Source organism: Tetrao urogallus, assembly GCF_951394365.1.
Source record: "Tetrao urogallus genome assembly, chromosome: 4".
NCBI lineage: Eukaryota > Metazoa > Chordata > Aves > Galliformes > Phasianidae > Tetrao > Tetrao urogallus.
Genome location: NC_136817.1, coordinates 4,442,679 through 4,461,288, shown reverse-complemented (window position 1 = coordinate 4,461,288; position 18,610 = coordinate 4,442,679). Strand labels below are relative to the sequence as shown.

At 41.4% G+C, this 18,610-nt stretch overlaps 1 protein-coding gene across 2 annotated transcripts in view; it reads right to left on the bottom strand.

The window, feature by feature from the left end:
* Positions 1-18,108, bottom strand: part of KLHL2 (kelch like family member 2) — a gene marked incomplete at both ends in the record, with an annotated part of 56,355 nt that extends 38,247 nt beyond the window's left edge. The window contains 4 exons of one of the 2 annotated variants that reach the window (XM_079534715.1): positions 5,406-5,527; positions 10,047-10,153; positions 14,942-15,067; positions 18,086-18,108. In XM_079534715.1, coding sequence (XP_079390841.1) covers positions 5,406-5,527; positions 10,047-10,153; positions 14,942-15,067; positions 18,086-18,108 — 378 coding nt within the window. Of the gene's footprint in view, positions 1-5,405; positions 5,528-10,046; positions 10,154-14,941; positions 15,068-18,085 lie in introns of those variants that run through there. The other variant, XM_079534716.1, reaches the window with a different exon arrangement.
* Positions 18,109-18,610: the final 502 nt, after the last annotated feature.

Below are 18,610 nucleotides of genomic sequence, written 5' to 3'. Positions count from 1 at the left end.
AGAAAAGCCCAGATCCTGTGGAAGAACTTTCAGCCTTCCTTTGACTCAAAGCAATTATATACATATACGGTAGATTTAAATTAGAACCTTGCTTACGATAAGATTCAGTGAAACCTTCACAGCATTCAGTTCAGTTGAACAAATACTCCTTTTATCTCTCCTACCCCCTTCCACAGCAGAAGGCATATTTCCAGAACACAGAATTCACATCTCCTCTTGTGATACGCAATTACGAGTTTGTATAGGACAAGCAGTCTTTAGTTCAAAAAAGGAGTTTACCCCATCTAGACTGGAAAATGTATCCGTTCATAACGAAAAGCAAATACAACCTTTTGAAAGGTAATGGACATCTTGTCATCCAATAAGAAAAACAGAATCACAGAATGGCCAGGGTTGGAAGGGACCTCAAGGATCATCAATCTCAACCCCCCTGCCACACGCAGGGCCACCAACCTGCACATTTAATACCAGCCCAGGCTGCCCAGGGCCCCATCCAACCTGGCCTTGAACACCTCCAGGGATGGACGGGGCATCCACAGCCTCTCTGGGCAGCTGTTCCAGCACCTCACCACTCTCTCCGTAAAGAACTTAAGAGATGCTCTGTAGCATTCAAATTGTATAATTTAATGGCAGGCTTCAGAAATTCTCAAAAAACATTCAGAGTTTGGTATTTAAAACCAATTTAGTTTCAAGAAACATGCAGCATGTGTCTTATGCTCTTCATACACCATACTGCTGCTAAGATACATGAAGACTGGTAGTTTAATCAGCAATTTGTATAAACAAAGTATCTCATTTGAAGATATAACTTGGTTAAGTATCAAAATATTCCCAAAAGTATTCTGGCTCCAAGCTCATACAGAAAGACAGTACTGCTCTGTAACACAAGCTATAGTTATTTGACCATTAAGTGCTCACGCAAATTAACGTGAGTCTTATAGACTGGCTAGTACCATTTTGTATTTTCTTCAAGCTAAAAAGCACATACAGTTGTCAGTGTTCAACTGATAAGCAGTAATTTGTTGAGATGGTAATCCCATTACCACTAAGTGGCCCAAAGAAGCTGTGGATGCCGTCCCCGGAGGCATTCAAGGCCACGTTGCACATAGCCTTGGGCAGCCTAATCTACTGAGTGTCACACTGTGGGGGGATGGAAACCTATGGGCTTTAATACCCCTTCCAACTCAAGACATTCTGTGACTCTATGATCCTGAACCACATTCTTAATTGAAATCCAATAAACCGTTGAATCTGTCCTTAGCGGCAATGGTACCAAAGGAGGGAATCTGAAACCATCACAATTTTGTTACCAACTCGGTCGTTCTGGTAACGCACCAGTTTCAGAAGGAACTGCTAGCCCTCAAACAGAGATATTTTATACATCCAACCCACACCAAACCGTAGGTGATACATCACAAACAGACCACTTCTAAATATAACTATTTATTCCAAGCATTTTGATCCTGAGTTCGGCAGAAGAATGAATAAGGAACGTTACATGCCGCACAGAATTTTATTTTTGCCTCTAAATTAGTACCCAGAAAAGACTATGCATGACAGAAGTAGTCTTGTCCTTACAGCACCTTTAGCATGCTGGCAACTCTCATCATCACGCCCTAGAACACAATCCAAATGGAAGCACGCACTATATTTCAGATGGCAATCTGTGCCTCAGTAGTTAAGAGTTATAAAGGAAGCATACATCTGTACCGTATGTTTATTTATTATTGTTTAAACATTGTCACTGAATTAATTTCAAAAAATGAGTACAAGAAATAGTACTTCTAATAAAAAAAAATAAATCACATTCAGGATTTGGGATTTTTGTTGGTTGCACGTAGCAAAACTCTTCAAAGAGAAAAATATGCCAAGAAAGAGCTTTGGAATATTACTAGGATTTGTGATTTTCCCTTCTGCTATCTTTCGTGCTCGCTTCTTGTTCAAAAGTAAGGCAATAGCAATATGTTTGTTGGTAGGCCCAAAGTGAAGCTGAGTGTAAGGTTTTCCCCAGGCAGCAAGAAAACAAGTTAAAAATAATACCTCAGAAAAACACGTAAAGGAACGCACTGAATTTTTTTTTTAGCTCAGTTCAGTGATCTGGTTTATAATATAGTTCAGAAAACTGTTTTATCATCACAACCATAGGAGCACACAGTCGTAGCACAGAACCAGAAAGGGACCCAACTAATGTCCAGAACTTTATACTGCATTTACCACAACCACATTCTACACACCTCATATCAGACTGACCTCTAAAGCTGATACCAAAACCACCGACTATGAATGCAGGAATTTCTTCTCGTGCTCCTGCTCTGATGTATTTGTATTCAGTAGAGGCCCTAGGTGTAAGGCTGACTAAATACATGCTAAAATGCATACGCACAGTGTGGGAGAGTTATTCAAGCGTGAGCTTCTTATAGTGACTGACTCTCCCACATTGAGTACTGCATGTAGTTAATATCTATATGCAGCTGAAAAAAACTCCTGTGTGAGAAAATTGATTAGCTTTCTGAAGACATTAACTTCTATGATCCCTGCTTAAAACGTGAAAATGTGATACAGGATTGTCTGACAGCTGATTTCTGGAGGAAAAAAGTATAAAAGGAAAAACAGAGTTAGTACAGACAATCATCACAACATGTAAAAATGACAGGAATGACATTACTGCATTAAGCAAAGTGAGTGCCATTAGGAAAGAACGATAAAATAACTTACTTAAAATGAAGAACAAATACTGGGAGAAAAAATAATGAGCACGGATGCATCTTTTTCATACACCAGCTGTCCAACTGTTGGGAGGGGTGGGGGAGAACCTACTGACACAGAACTGCAAACTGCTGAAAAGAACAAATGCTCTTTTATGCTTAACTAATGCAGTGATAACAAGCAGTGCTGAGGGCCTCTTCCAGTTTTGATAGTTGGATGCACTGAATGTGTTTTTCTCCTCAGTTATTGTTTGCACTGGACTTAATAGAGAAGACTCCCGTTCACGCCTATATCAAGTAAGATATTAATGAAAGAAGCTCAGTTACTTGCCTGTTGATGGCTAGTGAGCTTGCCTACACCACTGAGTATCATTTGTAATTAGTTTTCATGAATATACAACACAGCTATTTTAGCACCAAAGACTGCTTAGCAATTCTGCCTTACTTTAATGTGAAGCATTCTTGCCTTTTTTGAGCATCACATATTAGAAATGAATTTCATACCAATTCTTACTATGTATGATGAGAAAAGAAAGAATAACACACTTCAAATTCCATGAAGGATATCAGAATAAGAACTTCAAGAAGCTACCTCCAAGTTGAAGCTCAGTTAAGCTGCATTAGCTTGAATATTAAAAAGTTAGAGGCATGGCATCTTATGTTTTCATGGATCTGTATTGAGAAACCATGAATTCTGAACCTTTACAACATTTCACAATACTTTTTAGCAGTATTTATTTCTGTTACAGATAGGAAATTAAGAGCTAGACTACGTAATGTGTTTATCAAGAGGACATAGCTTTAAGTGAGGCCTGAAGAGTCTACACTAGGATTTTGAGTTTGCAGATTTTTATACTTTTTCCACTTCAGTTTTCAAACTTGAAGTCTTGCATCAGTGTGTCAGGCTTTATCTGTAGTGTTTGGCTCTCCTGTAATGCAAATAAATAGTACAATCTAGCACTAATAAAGATGAAAACAGCAAAATAATAACCTTTATATTAATTACCAGTCCTATAATAAGCATATTCACCAACAGTGTCTTGATTGTCCTCCCTGTCTTCCCAATATTTAACTACCCATAAACTTGGAATATTCCACACCACATTGTTTGTTTCACCAAGCACAATATTATTACACGCATCTTCAGGTAGTCAGGATATCAGGAGCTATGAAAACGAAAACTGTACCAGATTTGGGAGGTTTAAACCTGGAGAGCACAAGAAACTTCAATGAGTCTTGTACAAGGAAAAATAGAACAGCACCCTTCTGACCCCATGAACAGACAAGAACCAGTATTGGCAACATCAGATTAAAATGCACCCTCCCAGGTAATACACCTACAGCCATGATGCAGTAGGCTGCCTCTTAAATCCAGTCCGACATGCTTCAGCAGTACCATATTATGGTCATTAAGGTGTGTAAGCAAGACAGAACATCCTGCTTCTAGGATGAAAAGCCAGCATGACCAAGCCAGAAGAGATCAACTAGGGAGTATCTGACACCGTTGGATTTCGCCCAAGGCCTGCTACAGCGAAGCAGATTTGTACAACCACCAGATTGGCAAAATACAGCATAAATCCAGACAGGCTGCACTACATACATCCATCAAGGAACATAAAGTAAACAACTCTTTTAGAAGATAACAATAATTCAATCTTGCAGAATCAAAAGACTTATGGCATGATTTAAAACGAGCTTAGTAGTAGAATATTTCATACTGATAGTATGAAATCTCATTGCTAGGCCTTCAATAAAGCACAAAAAATACCTATGACTCCATCTGTAGCTGACTCAGTAGCTAACAAGAAAGCTTTTAATCTCAACCTAATGCCCACTAAAAGCTGTTTATTTCAGAATGCACAATTGCAACAAAAGTTCTCAGTGCCAAATAGAGAAACATTATTTGTGTCCTGCAAGAGCAACAAAAGAACTGCTAGCAATCTAGCATAGAGCAAAAGCAGAAACAAGGGCATAGAAGCTGGAAGGAAAAGACTATTAAACATAACTGTTATGCAACTGCTTTTTAATTTACCAAAAATCTATGCTGAATCTCAGAAGACAGTGGAAGTAAATTCCAACCAGGTCCTCATAAACCCTATTTTTCTAAGCTCATGTTTGCTCTATTCTAAGTGAGGTTTTAGCTTTTGGCACAGCTGATTAGAAAAACCGATCAGCACTGCTTGTGTAGGATGGGCAAAAACCTTCATGCTAGATATTAGTTGATTTAAAAAGCAGAACAAGCTAAAAATTCTTGCATGACTGGCCACCGAGTAGATACAGGGACTGAGCAGGAGAAAATAATTTATTCTGAAGGACAGAAAGAAATCTGACAAACAGAACAGTAACTGGAAGACATGAGCAAATCTACTTTTGTTTATGTAAATTGCACTGAAGTATCACAAAGGGGGTGGTACAGAGGTGGCTGACAGCATTAATTTTTAGGCTGAGTAGATCATCTGTTTTACTGTATTACATAAGGTTGGGTTCCAAAGCACGTTAAAGTCAACAGACTTCATCTACTTCAGTCTTGCAACATGACCCAGAATTTAAATGGTATGACTGCTTGCTTTGTAAGCACAGGGTCTGAAAAACTTGCAGTTTGCAGATGACATCTCCCTTGCCAGAGCTGAACCGTACTGACAAATTAGACGACTCTGTGGATTACATCCCTTCTGCTGCAGAAGTTATCCTTGGTCTTACCTGCACATTTTCTTCTGTAACTTGAATTTCAGCAGTGTAAATATAATCAATAAGTATCCTTAGGGTCCAGCCATCAACTTCCTTTATTCGAATTCTCTTTGCTCGGCTTTCACTCATCTCACCTACAAGTACATTGTGATTGGTAAGTACATTAGGTAGAGATACAGGACAAATTCAAAAACAGTTCAACAGTAATTACTCCTGACGACAGCAGAAATTTTTGTGTATGATCAGTTGTAGTAATAAAGCCATTTAAATAAGAATTGAATTTCTTTCTTTCCTCCCTCCAAAGAGAAAGGAAGATTTTGTTGTTCCCATCACGTGAACGCTACAAGGCTTAATGCTTTTACTGCAGATGATCCATTTTCACCCGTTTACAGAATCAGTAAAATATTACCATTATACCTAAATAAGACTATTCAAATGCATACAAAAATGTTCTGCTAGCAAACCAATCTATCACATACTCTTGATTTTTTTTAACTTCTTAATCTAAGAAACAAGCCTAATGCAGTCTGGAGTCACTGAATTTTAAAAAAGAAAAGGAAATCTATCCCCACAGAAGGCTTAACATACGTATTTCTTTGCTTGCCTGCTTATTATTCCCTTCACAGTTTCTCTTCTGCTTCAGTTCTAACAGTCAAAACTCTAACTAAGATAAAAAGGTAAGCATGAAAAAACTTGCTGGACCTCATTTTGTGGAGGCTGACACGCTGGCCATATGCCACAACTGATCTTCATAGAAAGTCCTGCAAAACAGCTTCCACTTCCTAATATCTGATAGAATCATAGAATCTTTCGGGTCTGAAAGGACTCTAGAAGGTCATCCAGTCCGACTCCCCTGCAATGAACAGGGCTACCTACAGCTAGATAATGCTCTCAAAATGCAATATTATGTTTGTATTTGACACTATTGTCTCAAGATAAATGTTGAAGAAAAGACTACACTACTCCACAGTGACCAACCACATGTCTGGATGTCTGAGACCTGTAACCCTTTTCACGCAGTAGCGTGAAATGTGAAGTACACTGGGTATAGACATGAAACTTTCACCTTGGAAAAGTACATCACGATCCCTGGATACATACATCCGCAATTCTTCTATATCAGATATACTATTTCTTCCCCGAAGCATCCAGAGAAAAGGGTATTGAGAGGTAGGAAATTTAATCCACACAGTAATAAAAGTAGACAGGACACGGAAGTGAACCAGGAGATGTTTAACATTGCTGACATCTCCTTACTGAAGTACACACATTTTTGTTGTGTTTGTTATCCTGTGGTCTTCTATGAACAACAACAAATAGTGCACCCAGCTCATCACTGAGAAGTTTATTACTGTTATTCACGCCTTCATTTTATTTTTTTAAGCTGAATACTAAGGAACGCATTTTAAAATCAACTCTTCGGTTGATAGGAAGCATATAGGATCACTTATAGAAATGCATTTCTGCTTAATGGCAGCACTTAACATTAGAGCTCTGGAAAGCACTGGTGAGGAACCACATGAAAGAACAAAATTCAGCTCCCATCGAACTTCCTTGTCTGCTGCTCTTCTGAAACGTTTCTGTATACCTGTGAAGGATCACTGCAGTGTATTCTTTGCAGAGTCCCCTATTTGAAGTTTAAGCTACTTTTTTGACACAGATTAAACCTATTGATCTTCAGAGCTTGCAAGCAGCAAGTCACTTATTATGCAAGCTGCTGTGGAGGTGGTCCTTTGGGAAAACTGTATGTAGGCGAGCAGAGTTTGATATTCTGCAAGCATATTAGTTTTGTTTTCAGATTTTGTGTCAAGGCTTCTAAAGCCATGGATAGGCATCTTCTCTATTTAATTACAGAGTTCAGCATCCACAGAGGGGGAAAAAAATTCTTTCATACTAGAAGGCCATGCAGTGTTCCTATGATGCTGGATCAGCCCTCTCATGATGCAGGTCGTTTTGTTTAACAGGTCATACACAGATAACCACTGACCCACATGCTCAGCATTCTTAGTTTAGAATGCAAACTTCTGAAGAACTCATGTCATGGGCAGCTGCACCACAACATCCTCACAGAGCTCTCAGTGACACAGAAAGGGAAATAGTGGGCTGGTCAATTCTCCTGAACAGGAGCAGCAGAGCAAAAATGGAGCTGAAGTTATCAAAAGGCCATTTAAAAAGCCAATATTATACAGCAACATCAGGAATGTGTGCGTTTGCTTGCTTTGCTCTTCTTGTTTTGTTTTTCAATAGAATTTTACAAATGGAGAATAAAGCAAGTAATTGCCTAAGGATAACTGCTGTGGCAGAACAGAAAAAAAAATGCAGGCCAGCCTTGTCTCAAGTCAAGGCTATAGGGCCACTGAAGTGCTCCTTCACTAATGTTTTATAATCTTTTCCTCTAACCATTTAAGCATATTTAATTTAAGATTACAACCAATATTTTTGAAGAATTCACAGAAAAAAAAATATTCCTTGTAACACAGTACAAGACATTTAATCTTTATTTCCCCCTGGTCTTACTTACAAGATCATTGTTACTAACTTATTAAGCTGTGTAACTTTAAAAGACAGTAACTCTTTCTTTTTGGGTATTTAATAACTCTACTTCTGTCATTGCAAGCACAAACCGGAAGGAAACAAGAGTCTGAAATCTTGATTGCAGCTAATGCTGTACCTTGTCCTGCACTGCTGTGATTACCTAATGACTCAGATAAAGATGGAAGCAACCTGCAAACGTGTGCCTAGAGCGGAGCTTCTAGTTTTCAGTCAAGAGCAGGTAACCCTGTAGCTGTTTAAACTATCAAACTTATTTGAACTTGCAGATTACTGCATTAGAATACATACTGCATTAGAATTCCCCCTGAGAAGTATCAACTCCAGAATTCACAGAGATAATTATCACGAACTATGGGACTATTTCTGTGGAAAATAGCTAAAACACACTGACAACACACTCGGTCTTTGCTAAGCACAGCATATAATAGTAATATAAAATCTACTAATAAATTTTGAAGCCAAACCTGATTTCTACTTAAATTCCCATCAATTTGGTTCACCAACTACACAAACAGTGCCATAGATGCATGGGTTAACAAGTTCTCACTCTTTCCTTAGATGAGTGTTCCCAGCTCCCACATCACAGGGGCTCAATGCAGACCTACCTTTGAAAACATAAAACAAGCAAAACTTCTCAAGAGGGAGCAAAGGAAGGGAAAAACTGTGGTTTCAGTGATTTTGTTCAGAGAACCATTGCATTTGCACTCCTAAGGGAGAATAAACTTCTCCATAGAAAGGGCAGTCAGTGGCAAGCAGAAGTGCCTTAACCGGGCTTTTGTATGCCACAGAAAGGATCATACAGAACCACACCCTGAGTAAAGAGTATTTTCCATGTGAGAGCCAGTAAAAAATCATCTTTAACACAGAACTGATTTCTTCATTACTTAGGTGATGAACTACAGAAACGGTTGTTTAAACTTTCCACTTCGGAGAAAGTACAGAAGTTAAGGAATGTGTGTCAGTCACCTGGAATGTTTGTAACAACCACAGATGCAAATCTGAATTACTTGAAGAACTGTTATTAAATGGAAACTCTTCAAAGCTTTTTTTTCTGCTAGTAGGGACTCCTCTTTTAGCTTTGATTATATCATAGCATATGTGCATAACATCAAGACTATATTGAACTACAGACTTCTTTAGTTTCATTGAAGTGCTTGCTAATAATCATCTGCTTCCCAGTACACAACAGTATGTCAAATTATATCGTTCTTCCAGCTGCATGCAATGAGAATTATTAGAACTTCTTTTAGCTTGCAGACTGGCATGCCAAGAGCCATATATTTTTTTCTTCCTACTTTTGAGCCTGAAGTAAAACATTACAGAGAATTCTCTTAATTTCAAGCAGCCAACATTAAGGACCGAAGCAGCACAAGATTTTAAAAGGAACAGATAAAACTTCAGAAATTAATTTTAACATGCATTTAATAGCATTCTCACTTTGACACCAAATTCCACATTTCAGTGTCATTTATAACCATCGTGAAATTAAACCCACAGAACAGCAATTCAGCTGTAGGGCACTATGAATCTGACTAAGCCTTGCAAGCCTTCTGGCATTCCTGGAGCAACTTGGCCAGGACAGAGCAAGCAGAGGCAGAATCAAGCCTGCTCTGAAAAGTTGTGGCAATGATGCAGAGCACATCTGTCACAAAGAATTATCCTGAGAGTACTGAAACATGCACTGCAGCTACAGGCTGCCAAAGCCTCAGAAAGCTTTCGTATCTTTTAACAGCCTAGAACATACAGGGGCTGAAGAATGCAACAGTAGTTGTTGAAGGACATACTTCAGAATTCACATGAAAGTTATTTTAACCATAATTTGTACGTTACTGCAGCTTTCAGAAGTGTAACCACTCTACTATTCCCAGCTTACTTCGCATGTAAATTACTTTAAATAATGAATACTTCAAAAAAGTATTTGCAACGCTAGCAGAGTAAATTGCCAGCATATCCTCAGATTGCAAGCAAATTCATCTTTAAAAGCTCCTGCTGTCTTACCTAGAAATTTAAATGAGATCCTAAAAAGCAGAGGTCACACACTGTTGTGAATTACACGGTTGGATTGGATTAGAACATAATAAATGCTGAAACATTTGGTACCTGTAAACATGGCATGGAAGTAGGGGCTGCAGGCGGCTAGCACAACTCTGTGCGCTGCAATTTCCATGTCTTCAGCCACTATCGTCACATCACACAGCAAGTTTTGACTAGATAGAAAAGTCAGAGAAAGTCATTTCACATATGTGAACCACAGCGGAACAGTATAAATTAACATGTCATTTCTCCTCCCGTGCCCTCAAAGCAGGCAGGCTTACAAGGTTGATAAAGCACTGTTTTTCAACGCGCTACAAAATGGCAGGGATGTTACTCAGAAGGGATGCAGGGGGTGCTTGGGTATACACAACTTCCCGAAAGTCAAACAAATGAATTGTGATTTCTTCCACAGCTAAGTTTCCTGCACTGAAGAACAGAAATTGACATCAGCCCAATTTTAAAACCTTCTCACTGGAAGGCTGGGCTTCTTCAAATACCTGCAGTGAAATAAAAAATAAAGACTCGGATATACACAGGCACTAAAAAAAAAAATGAGTTAAGAAATAAGACTCTACAGATAATGCAGAATACAAAAATTCAGTTGTGATGCTTATATCGCATTTCACTGGAAACTCATACCTACTTAATTGTTGAAAAATCACTAATTATATTTTCTGCTTTCCAAGCATCTATCATATAAACAGTAGCAATTGTTTTTTTCCACTCAAGCTAGTTTACAATTTACCACAGTTATGTGTTGCTCAATTTTTTATCTTCATTACATCCACCTGCATTGTCAACCTTTGCAATTTCCTCCCCCTTCTACTGCAATAATACAGTATCTCTTTAGAGCCATGCATGGCACAAATGTTTCCAACACAGTTTACAGCTATTAGATATACTGCTTCTGGTTAAATCCACCACAAAGCATACTCTTCATAATTTAATTTTGCACAATAGAAGGAAAACATACAAAACACCAAAAGCCTACATTCTCCCAGCATCTATGTAGCCAAAGTATAGACATCTTTTTCTTTCCTTCCTACTTTAGCAGTCTCTCTGTGTAGAAGTAGCATATAAATGACATAATGCAGAGCCAGGGTAACACGTAACAAGGGATGAGGGAGACAGCATGCCTTAACAGCATGTACTGCTTAAGGAAAGAGTTAGAGCTGTGTGTCAATCCAGTTGCCCTTATTCTCAGTATATTTGAAGTACATTTTTTTGTGTGTTTTTCTGTTTGTTTTTTTTTAAACCACCTTTCCAGAATATATATGGTAATTAGAAGGCAAGCCTTCTGACAGACCCCAGAATAGGGTCACAAAGATGATCAGAGGGCTGGAACACCCTACCTACAAAGAAAGGTTGAGGAAGCTGAGTTCCTTCAGCCTGGGGAGGAGAAGGCTCTGGGGAAACCTCATTGTGGCCTTTGCTGAAGGAAGACTAGAAGAAAGCTGGAGAGTGACTCATTACCAGGGAGCACAGAGATAGGACAAGGGGAACAAGGAGGGTAACAGCTTTAAACTAAAAGAAGGGAGATTTAGATTAGATATTAGGAGGAAATTCTTTACTCAGAGGGTGGCACAGCTGCCCAGAGAAGCTGTAGATGCCCCATTCATCCCTGGAGGTATTGAAGCCCAGGTTGGATGGGGCCCTAGGCAGCCCGATCTGGTGGGTGGCAGCCCTGCCCATGCACGGAGATTGGATTTAGATGATCTTTAAGGGTCCCTTCCAACAAAATCATTCCATGTTTCTTTGATAATCTGAAACTACAACACAGAGCAGCAACAAATTCAGGTAAGATTCAGGTAAGCAGTTGCATTCCTGCTCTTACACAGAATGGGAGCTGTCAGCCAAACTGCTCAGATATTCACCTCGGTCTCAAGAAAATACTGTAACTGCTCAGCCTCTGCAATCGTGCAATTTCTTTCACCGGAGCCTCAAGAAAGCAAGCCTTGTGGAGGCCACACACCATAAACCTTGGCAGCCACAACTAAACTTTGTGGTCACACTGCAACCCCAGCGCTAGATTTTTTTTCCCCTTTCAGCTCAGAATCTATAGCAACTACCCAAATCTCTTTAGTGCGTGTAACCCTATAAGATGATGGAAAATACAGTGATAACAGTGGGGTGGCAAAGTCTTTGGCCGCAACAAATGAGGATGAGCCCAAACGCAGCACTCACAGACAGAGAAATGAAGGACAAAACTGCTTACCTTTGGAAGGCCTCAGGGAGGCAGGGATCTCCAGCAAGATAACCTTGCCTTCACTGCCAGCCCTTAAATGAGGTGTGGGAAGGGGTGGATCCTGGCTCCAACCTTCCAGTCACTCAGTGCACTGCATGCACCTGAGCTGGCCCTGCCTTCCCTCCAGGTGCTCAATCACTGGTTCAGACTTAGCATTTCCACTACAGTGTGCCATATGGCTATTATTTTAAAAAGCCACGTAAAGTAAAGTAATCCAGACCAGACCACATCCAGATTAAGCAGAGAATTAGGAGAAACTTCAGAGCAATCATTAAATTTATCATACAAAAACTGACACAACCACAACACTAAAAAAAAAAAAGTTACCAGTTACCACCACCAATTACCCAGCTTTCTCAGACACTTCTGCCAACAGTAACAAAAGGTTTTACTCTCAGCTGAACAGAAATATCAAAGCTATCCAAGCCAGAAGCAACAGAATTACATCAACACAAAATTCCAGCTGATTAACTACACAGCACTACATTGATGCAGCAACTCAGTGTAGACCCAATACATCTCTTGCCTGGAACTGCACTAGGCAACTATGCCTTCTGCTGACATACATAAACTGACAAGTTTGTCAAGTATTAGACAAAGAAACAAGCTTACCAACTAACAGTACACTCCTCACAAGCACCCTGTGGCTCCCACAGCAGCTCAGCCCATTGCACTCACTCACTAACTTTAGAAAAGTTTGCTTTCTGAAGCAATGTTATAATAGTATTCTAGAAGAAAGTGACTGAACAAACAGAGCCATGGTGGTATGCCATCTTCGTGGATGAAAGGAGAAAATAAGAGACGGAAAAAAAAGTAAGTATAGATTTATGAATCACTACTGTTTACTAACGTGGGCTTATACATAGAGGAAGGTCGTTACCCAGATCTTCAAAGTATCATTTTAAAAGAGTCTCGTCTGTAAGAATGGGAATTTTTAAAAACATAGCTAAGGTCAGATTCCACTGTGATAAAAGCAAATTACAATTAAGAGCAAAGATAGGCACTACAGTTAAATTATTTTTGTGTCAAGAACTAATTAGCTATCCTAATGATCTGACTCACTGCTGAGGTGACGGTGAGTAATGAAATGACAAAAATTACCAAGGACAATATTACCCAAGTCTGTCAAAACGTGAAGGTTCAAAAACCCTCTTAGGAACTAACAGAACCAGGCAACCTGGTGGTAGCCAAAGATGTAATACTTCGTGGACACGAGCATTCCAAACATAACACATTTTAGACACTTCAGCAGACAATTTCTTCACTTCACCTTCTGGAAAGCGTTCCTCTGGCAAACACTGCCTTGTGCTATACTCATAAAAAAATCTGAGATGGAAACCACTTTAAGCAGTCAACAAAATGCAACATTTTTACTCGATGAATGCCAGATCTTCATTTAGAGTAAGGAAGTCTGAAACATACCTGCAATGTAGCGGTTTCTTATCTCAAATTGAAATTATCGCAAAAATTCATGTTTCTAATCTTATCAGCATTTTAAAAGGCGTACTTGGCTTAAACAGTAAACTTTGCTGTAACAACCTTATTAAATAAAGAAATAAAATGGAGGTTTGCACGGCAATGTTTCTGTTCAAACTTCAACTATTTATAAATGTAAGAAAATTGTTCAAACTGCTTGTACAGCAATCCCAATTTCAGTAACCATGGAAACCAAGTGTATTCTGGAAATAATCCCTGGTCTTCAACAGTGCATTCTGCTGGAAGACCATGTATGTTTTACTTGCAACACAAGGCTCCTCACTGCTCAAACTGCTGTATTCTAAGATCCATCTTGGGAAACTGGTCTTCATCTAAACTCCTGTATAACACACCTTTACACGGTATCAATTGCTGTTGTTTTTATAAGGTAATGCTTCTCCCAGCTTTTAGTCTCAATAACAATGGGCTACAGGATTTTTACACACTCCAGTATCACCTATGCTGCAGAAACATTCTATTTAATTTCTCTGTTGTTGCTGTTAGCTATAAAGCTGAATTATTGTCAGTGATAGTCGAGAGTCCCAACTACCAGAGCTCAGTTGTCAGATCTAATTATCAGCTGTCACACATTTCAACACCATCTCACCTCCTCATATGCAGAAAATAAATCAATATGGGTGCTAAGAGCAGCATTAGCACCAGTCCTCCAGTTTTGCTGAAACTGATGGTAGTATCACTCAAGGTCTTACAAAATTTTATCTAAACATCTTTCAATATTTGATCTGGGAGTTCATAAATTGCCCCCAGTGGGTGTGCAAAAGATACCTAAGAAAAGAAAGAATACCATCAGTTGGTTTTAGATGTTAGACTGGGACCTATGTCTCCAGCTTACTGAAGTATCATTTTTCCAGCTTGCACACCTCTACAAAAATCAACAGCAGATATACCAAGAGCTTCAACCTCAATTAGAAAGCCACTTCTAATCTACACAGGATCAACATAAAAGACAGGATCCATAGTGTCTCATTATATACACCCTCCATGCATTTTTCAAGCTCAGAAACCTAGCTGCAATTAACTTAGGAAGAACAGAAACATAGTGCATCCATCACAACTACCATCACTTGACTATTATTCAGCTGTCGCTTCGCTGAATATATAATCTTTCTCATCAGCCACACTTCAGGAATTCTATGTTCCATTTTTAGAACTTCATAAATGTAATTGAAACTAAACCTGTTTTACAGACTCCAGGCAGGTGTATACAGTGAATTAATACCTTCTTAACTCATTCATAACTTTAAAAGCTTTCTTCATGTGCCACGGATTCACTGTAACAGGACAGTGAATTTCAGTGTTATCATCTTTCAAATCCAGAGGCTTCTGATGGCAAAGCTTGGTGCATCTGGAAGAAAAAAAAAAAGATTAAAAAAAAAAGTTTTAAAAAAAGTTTTTAAAAAGTGAAAAGGTTAATACTCCTACTCCCTCAGACTATCACTCTGTTTTTGCCACCTTTGTCCTTGAATGGGACTCGCGCTTCATTTTATTCTTCACTCCAATTTTGCTCTTCCTTTTACCAACAGTGTATGATAGAAAGGGAAGCAGGTAAGATTCTCTACCTAGTAATAAGCTAGTGACTAACACCAGTAAAGTTTAGAGAAGCATTCAGGGCTAACAATAAGCTCCACTGTAGGAAACACAAACAAATGCCCTAAAATACTTCCAATACATTCTGAAACAAGGACAGAAGCAATGGTCCAGCAACTTCTAGTTTACCACCGGTACAGACTGGCAGAACACATTCCATCAATTTGGTCTCTGACCACTTGCAAAAACAGAGCTGAGCTCTGTGTGGCCATTGGAACCTCGCTTACTGTTTCACACAGCTTCCAGGTCATCTCCTCTGATATGAAGGCTATATGATGACTGCTTTAATTCTTCAGGCTTTCCCTAGCAGAATGGTTTGGCTTACCCATTCATTGTACCAAAAAGCAAAAGCGACCAGCCTCTTAGTTCTTCTTACATCCAGGAACAGTACCAAAAATTGCAAGAGGAAAAACCAAACAGCTAAATCACTAGCTCTACCTACAGTTAACTCTTACTATAAGAGATAGCTAAGTTCTAGATACTAAGTTCCATAGGAAAACAATTATGTTGAACTGTCCAAACAGCAAACACATTTTTCAATCCAAGTCAATGAGTTTGGTGTTTACGATTAGAATGCAAGTTACCTCATTAACCTACTTAGAAAATACTTAGCTAAAGTTACTTATCGTAACTTTATTCCAAACTGAAAATAAGCAAAATACATTTGGCCACTACAGTCAGTAGCGGTGGGCAACCAACCCTGGTGCATCAGGGGTCTGACTTCAGATAAGAACCTGACTTACCTACTTTGAGCAAGAATCAAACCTAGCATATACATTGACACCCAGAATTCCAACTCCCCCTTACCACAGAATCATTTGATTTGGAAGAAATCCTTAAAGGACATCTAGCCCAACTCCCCTGCAACGATGAGGGACACCTACAGTTAGATTAGGTTGTTCACAGCTCCATCCAACATAATCCTCAGTGTCTCCATCCACTACACCTTCAGGCAATCTGTTCCAGTGCTTCACTACACTTGTCATAAAAAAAAAAAAACCATCGTATATTCAACTTAAAATCTCCCCTCTTAGTTTGAAACCATTTCCCCTTGTCCTACCACATCAGATTCTGCCCCTTCCTTCTTACAGCCCTCCTCTTTAGGCTGACAGGCTGCTCTTGGGTCACCTCATAGCCTTCTCTTCCCCAGCCCGAACAGCCCCAGCTCTTTGTCTATCCTCATAGGGGATGTGTTCCATCCCTGCGATCATTTCCGTAGCCCTGCTCTGAACGCAATTCAACAGGTCCATGCACATCTCTCCTGTATAGAATCATAAAATCATAGAATGGCCTGGGTTGAAAAGGACCACAATGCTCATCCAGTTCCAACCCCCTGCTGTGTGCAGGTCACCAACCAGCAGACCAGGCTGCCCAGAGCCACATCCAGCCTGGCCTTGAATGCCTCCAGGGATGGGGCATCCACAGCCTCCTTGGCAACCTGTTCCAGTGCCTCACCACCCTCTGGGGGAAAAACTTCCTCCTAATATCTAACCTGAATCTCTCCTGTCTCAGTTTAAAACCATTCCCCCTTGTCCTATCACTATCAACCCATGTAAACAGCTGTTCCCCCTTCTGTTCATACAGGAGTACTTGCTCCTTTCAAGTACTGGAAGCCCACAATGAAGTCTCCCCAGAGCCTTCTCTTCTCCACTACACAATCCCAGTTCTCTCAACCTTTCCTCATAGGAGAGATGCTCCACCCTCTGATCATCTTAGTGGTCTTCCTCGGAATGCATTCAAAGAGCTCCATGTCCTTCCTGTGCTGGGGGCCCCAGGCCTGAATGCAGTGCTGCAGATGGGGCCTCACAAGAGCCAAGAGCAAATCACCTCTCTCTCCCTGCTGGCCACCCCTCTTCTGATGGAGTCTTCCGGGCTGCAAGCATACACTGCTGGCTCATGTCCAGCTCCTCGTCCACCAGAACCCCCAAGTCCTCCTCCACAGGGCTGCTCTCGAGATCTTCCCCCAGTCTGTATAAATACAGTCTCCACAAAGAATGGCCAACAAAGTAAGGTCCCTCCACGAAGCTGAAACCCGTCACCCCTTACTGCACTGTACCTTGGCACAGCAATGCCAAGTTTCTTGCTCAGTCGTGAGGACGATGCAGCTCGTGGCCAAAAGGAGCCAAGTCACAAAGCAAAGAGCACGTACACGAGTTGTCGTGCAGAGGGAAAAAACACGCTACCTGGTATAGCCCTTATTTCTGCGACATAAGCAGTGATGAGCACCCAAAAACCACCTCGAATCAGAGACAGCAGTTCAACGCGCTGCCGAGTAACGGGCTGGCAGAGCCCTCCGCTAATGAAACCGCCGAGTTAAGTGTGACACGAGGACGCGGCACCTCCTTCCATCCCCACGAGCACAGCGGGTGCCGGCCGGACACATCCGCACACACAGGCTGCAGATACGTGACACACAGGTGCGCTCGGAGCGGCGCAGAAGAACAGAGCTGCCCAGGAGCCCGGAGCCGCTCTGCCCCACGCTCTGTCGGAGGGCGGCCGGGATGCAGCGCGGCCCCTCGTTCCCTTCTTTTTCTCCCGCACAGCCGCTGACTCAAACGGAGAGCGAACGGCATACGGAGAAATCAGGAGGAAAAAATAAAAAAAAAAAAAGAAAAAAGAAAAGAAACAACACTAATTCCCCAATAGGAACGCAGCGCGAGGCCCGCCCGCAGCCCTCACCGCGTGGCTCAACCGAGCTCCGCCGCCGGTCCCCCCATCCCCAGCCGGCACTCGGGCCCGACTCCGAGCCCGCAGCCCGCCCTCCCGCCGCACTCACACGGGCGGCAGCAGCATCTCCATGGCGGCTCCGCTCGGCCTTCCTCCGGGTAACGCGGGCACCGCGCGCTGCCGCCAGCACCATGCCAGCCGCTGCCGGGTGCCGGCTGCGCCCGCCCGGCGGAGCCCCGCTGCCCTCCGGCCCGCCGGGAGCCGCCGGCGCTGCCCACTTCCGGGGCCCCGCCCGCAGGAGGGCCGGGCAGCGGCGCGCAGCCGTAGTGGAGCCGTGCGAGCAGCCGGCCGGCGGAGGGTTCGGCACCTGTCGGCAGCTGAGGATGATGAGGATGTGATGCTGAGCAATAGGCTGGGTGAGGGAGGGCGGCGTGTGTGTGTGTCTGGATGCTGCTGCCTTGTTTGTTTTTCTTAACAATCTATATCATCGCATTTGTGTCCGGGTCTGGAGCCCCCAGTACAAGAAAGACAGAGAGCTGTTGGAGAGCCACGAAGATGATCAGGGGACTGGAGCACCTCACCGACAAAGACAGGTTGAGGGAGCTGGGCTTGTTCAGCCCGGAGAAAAGAAGGC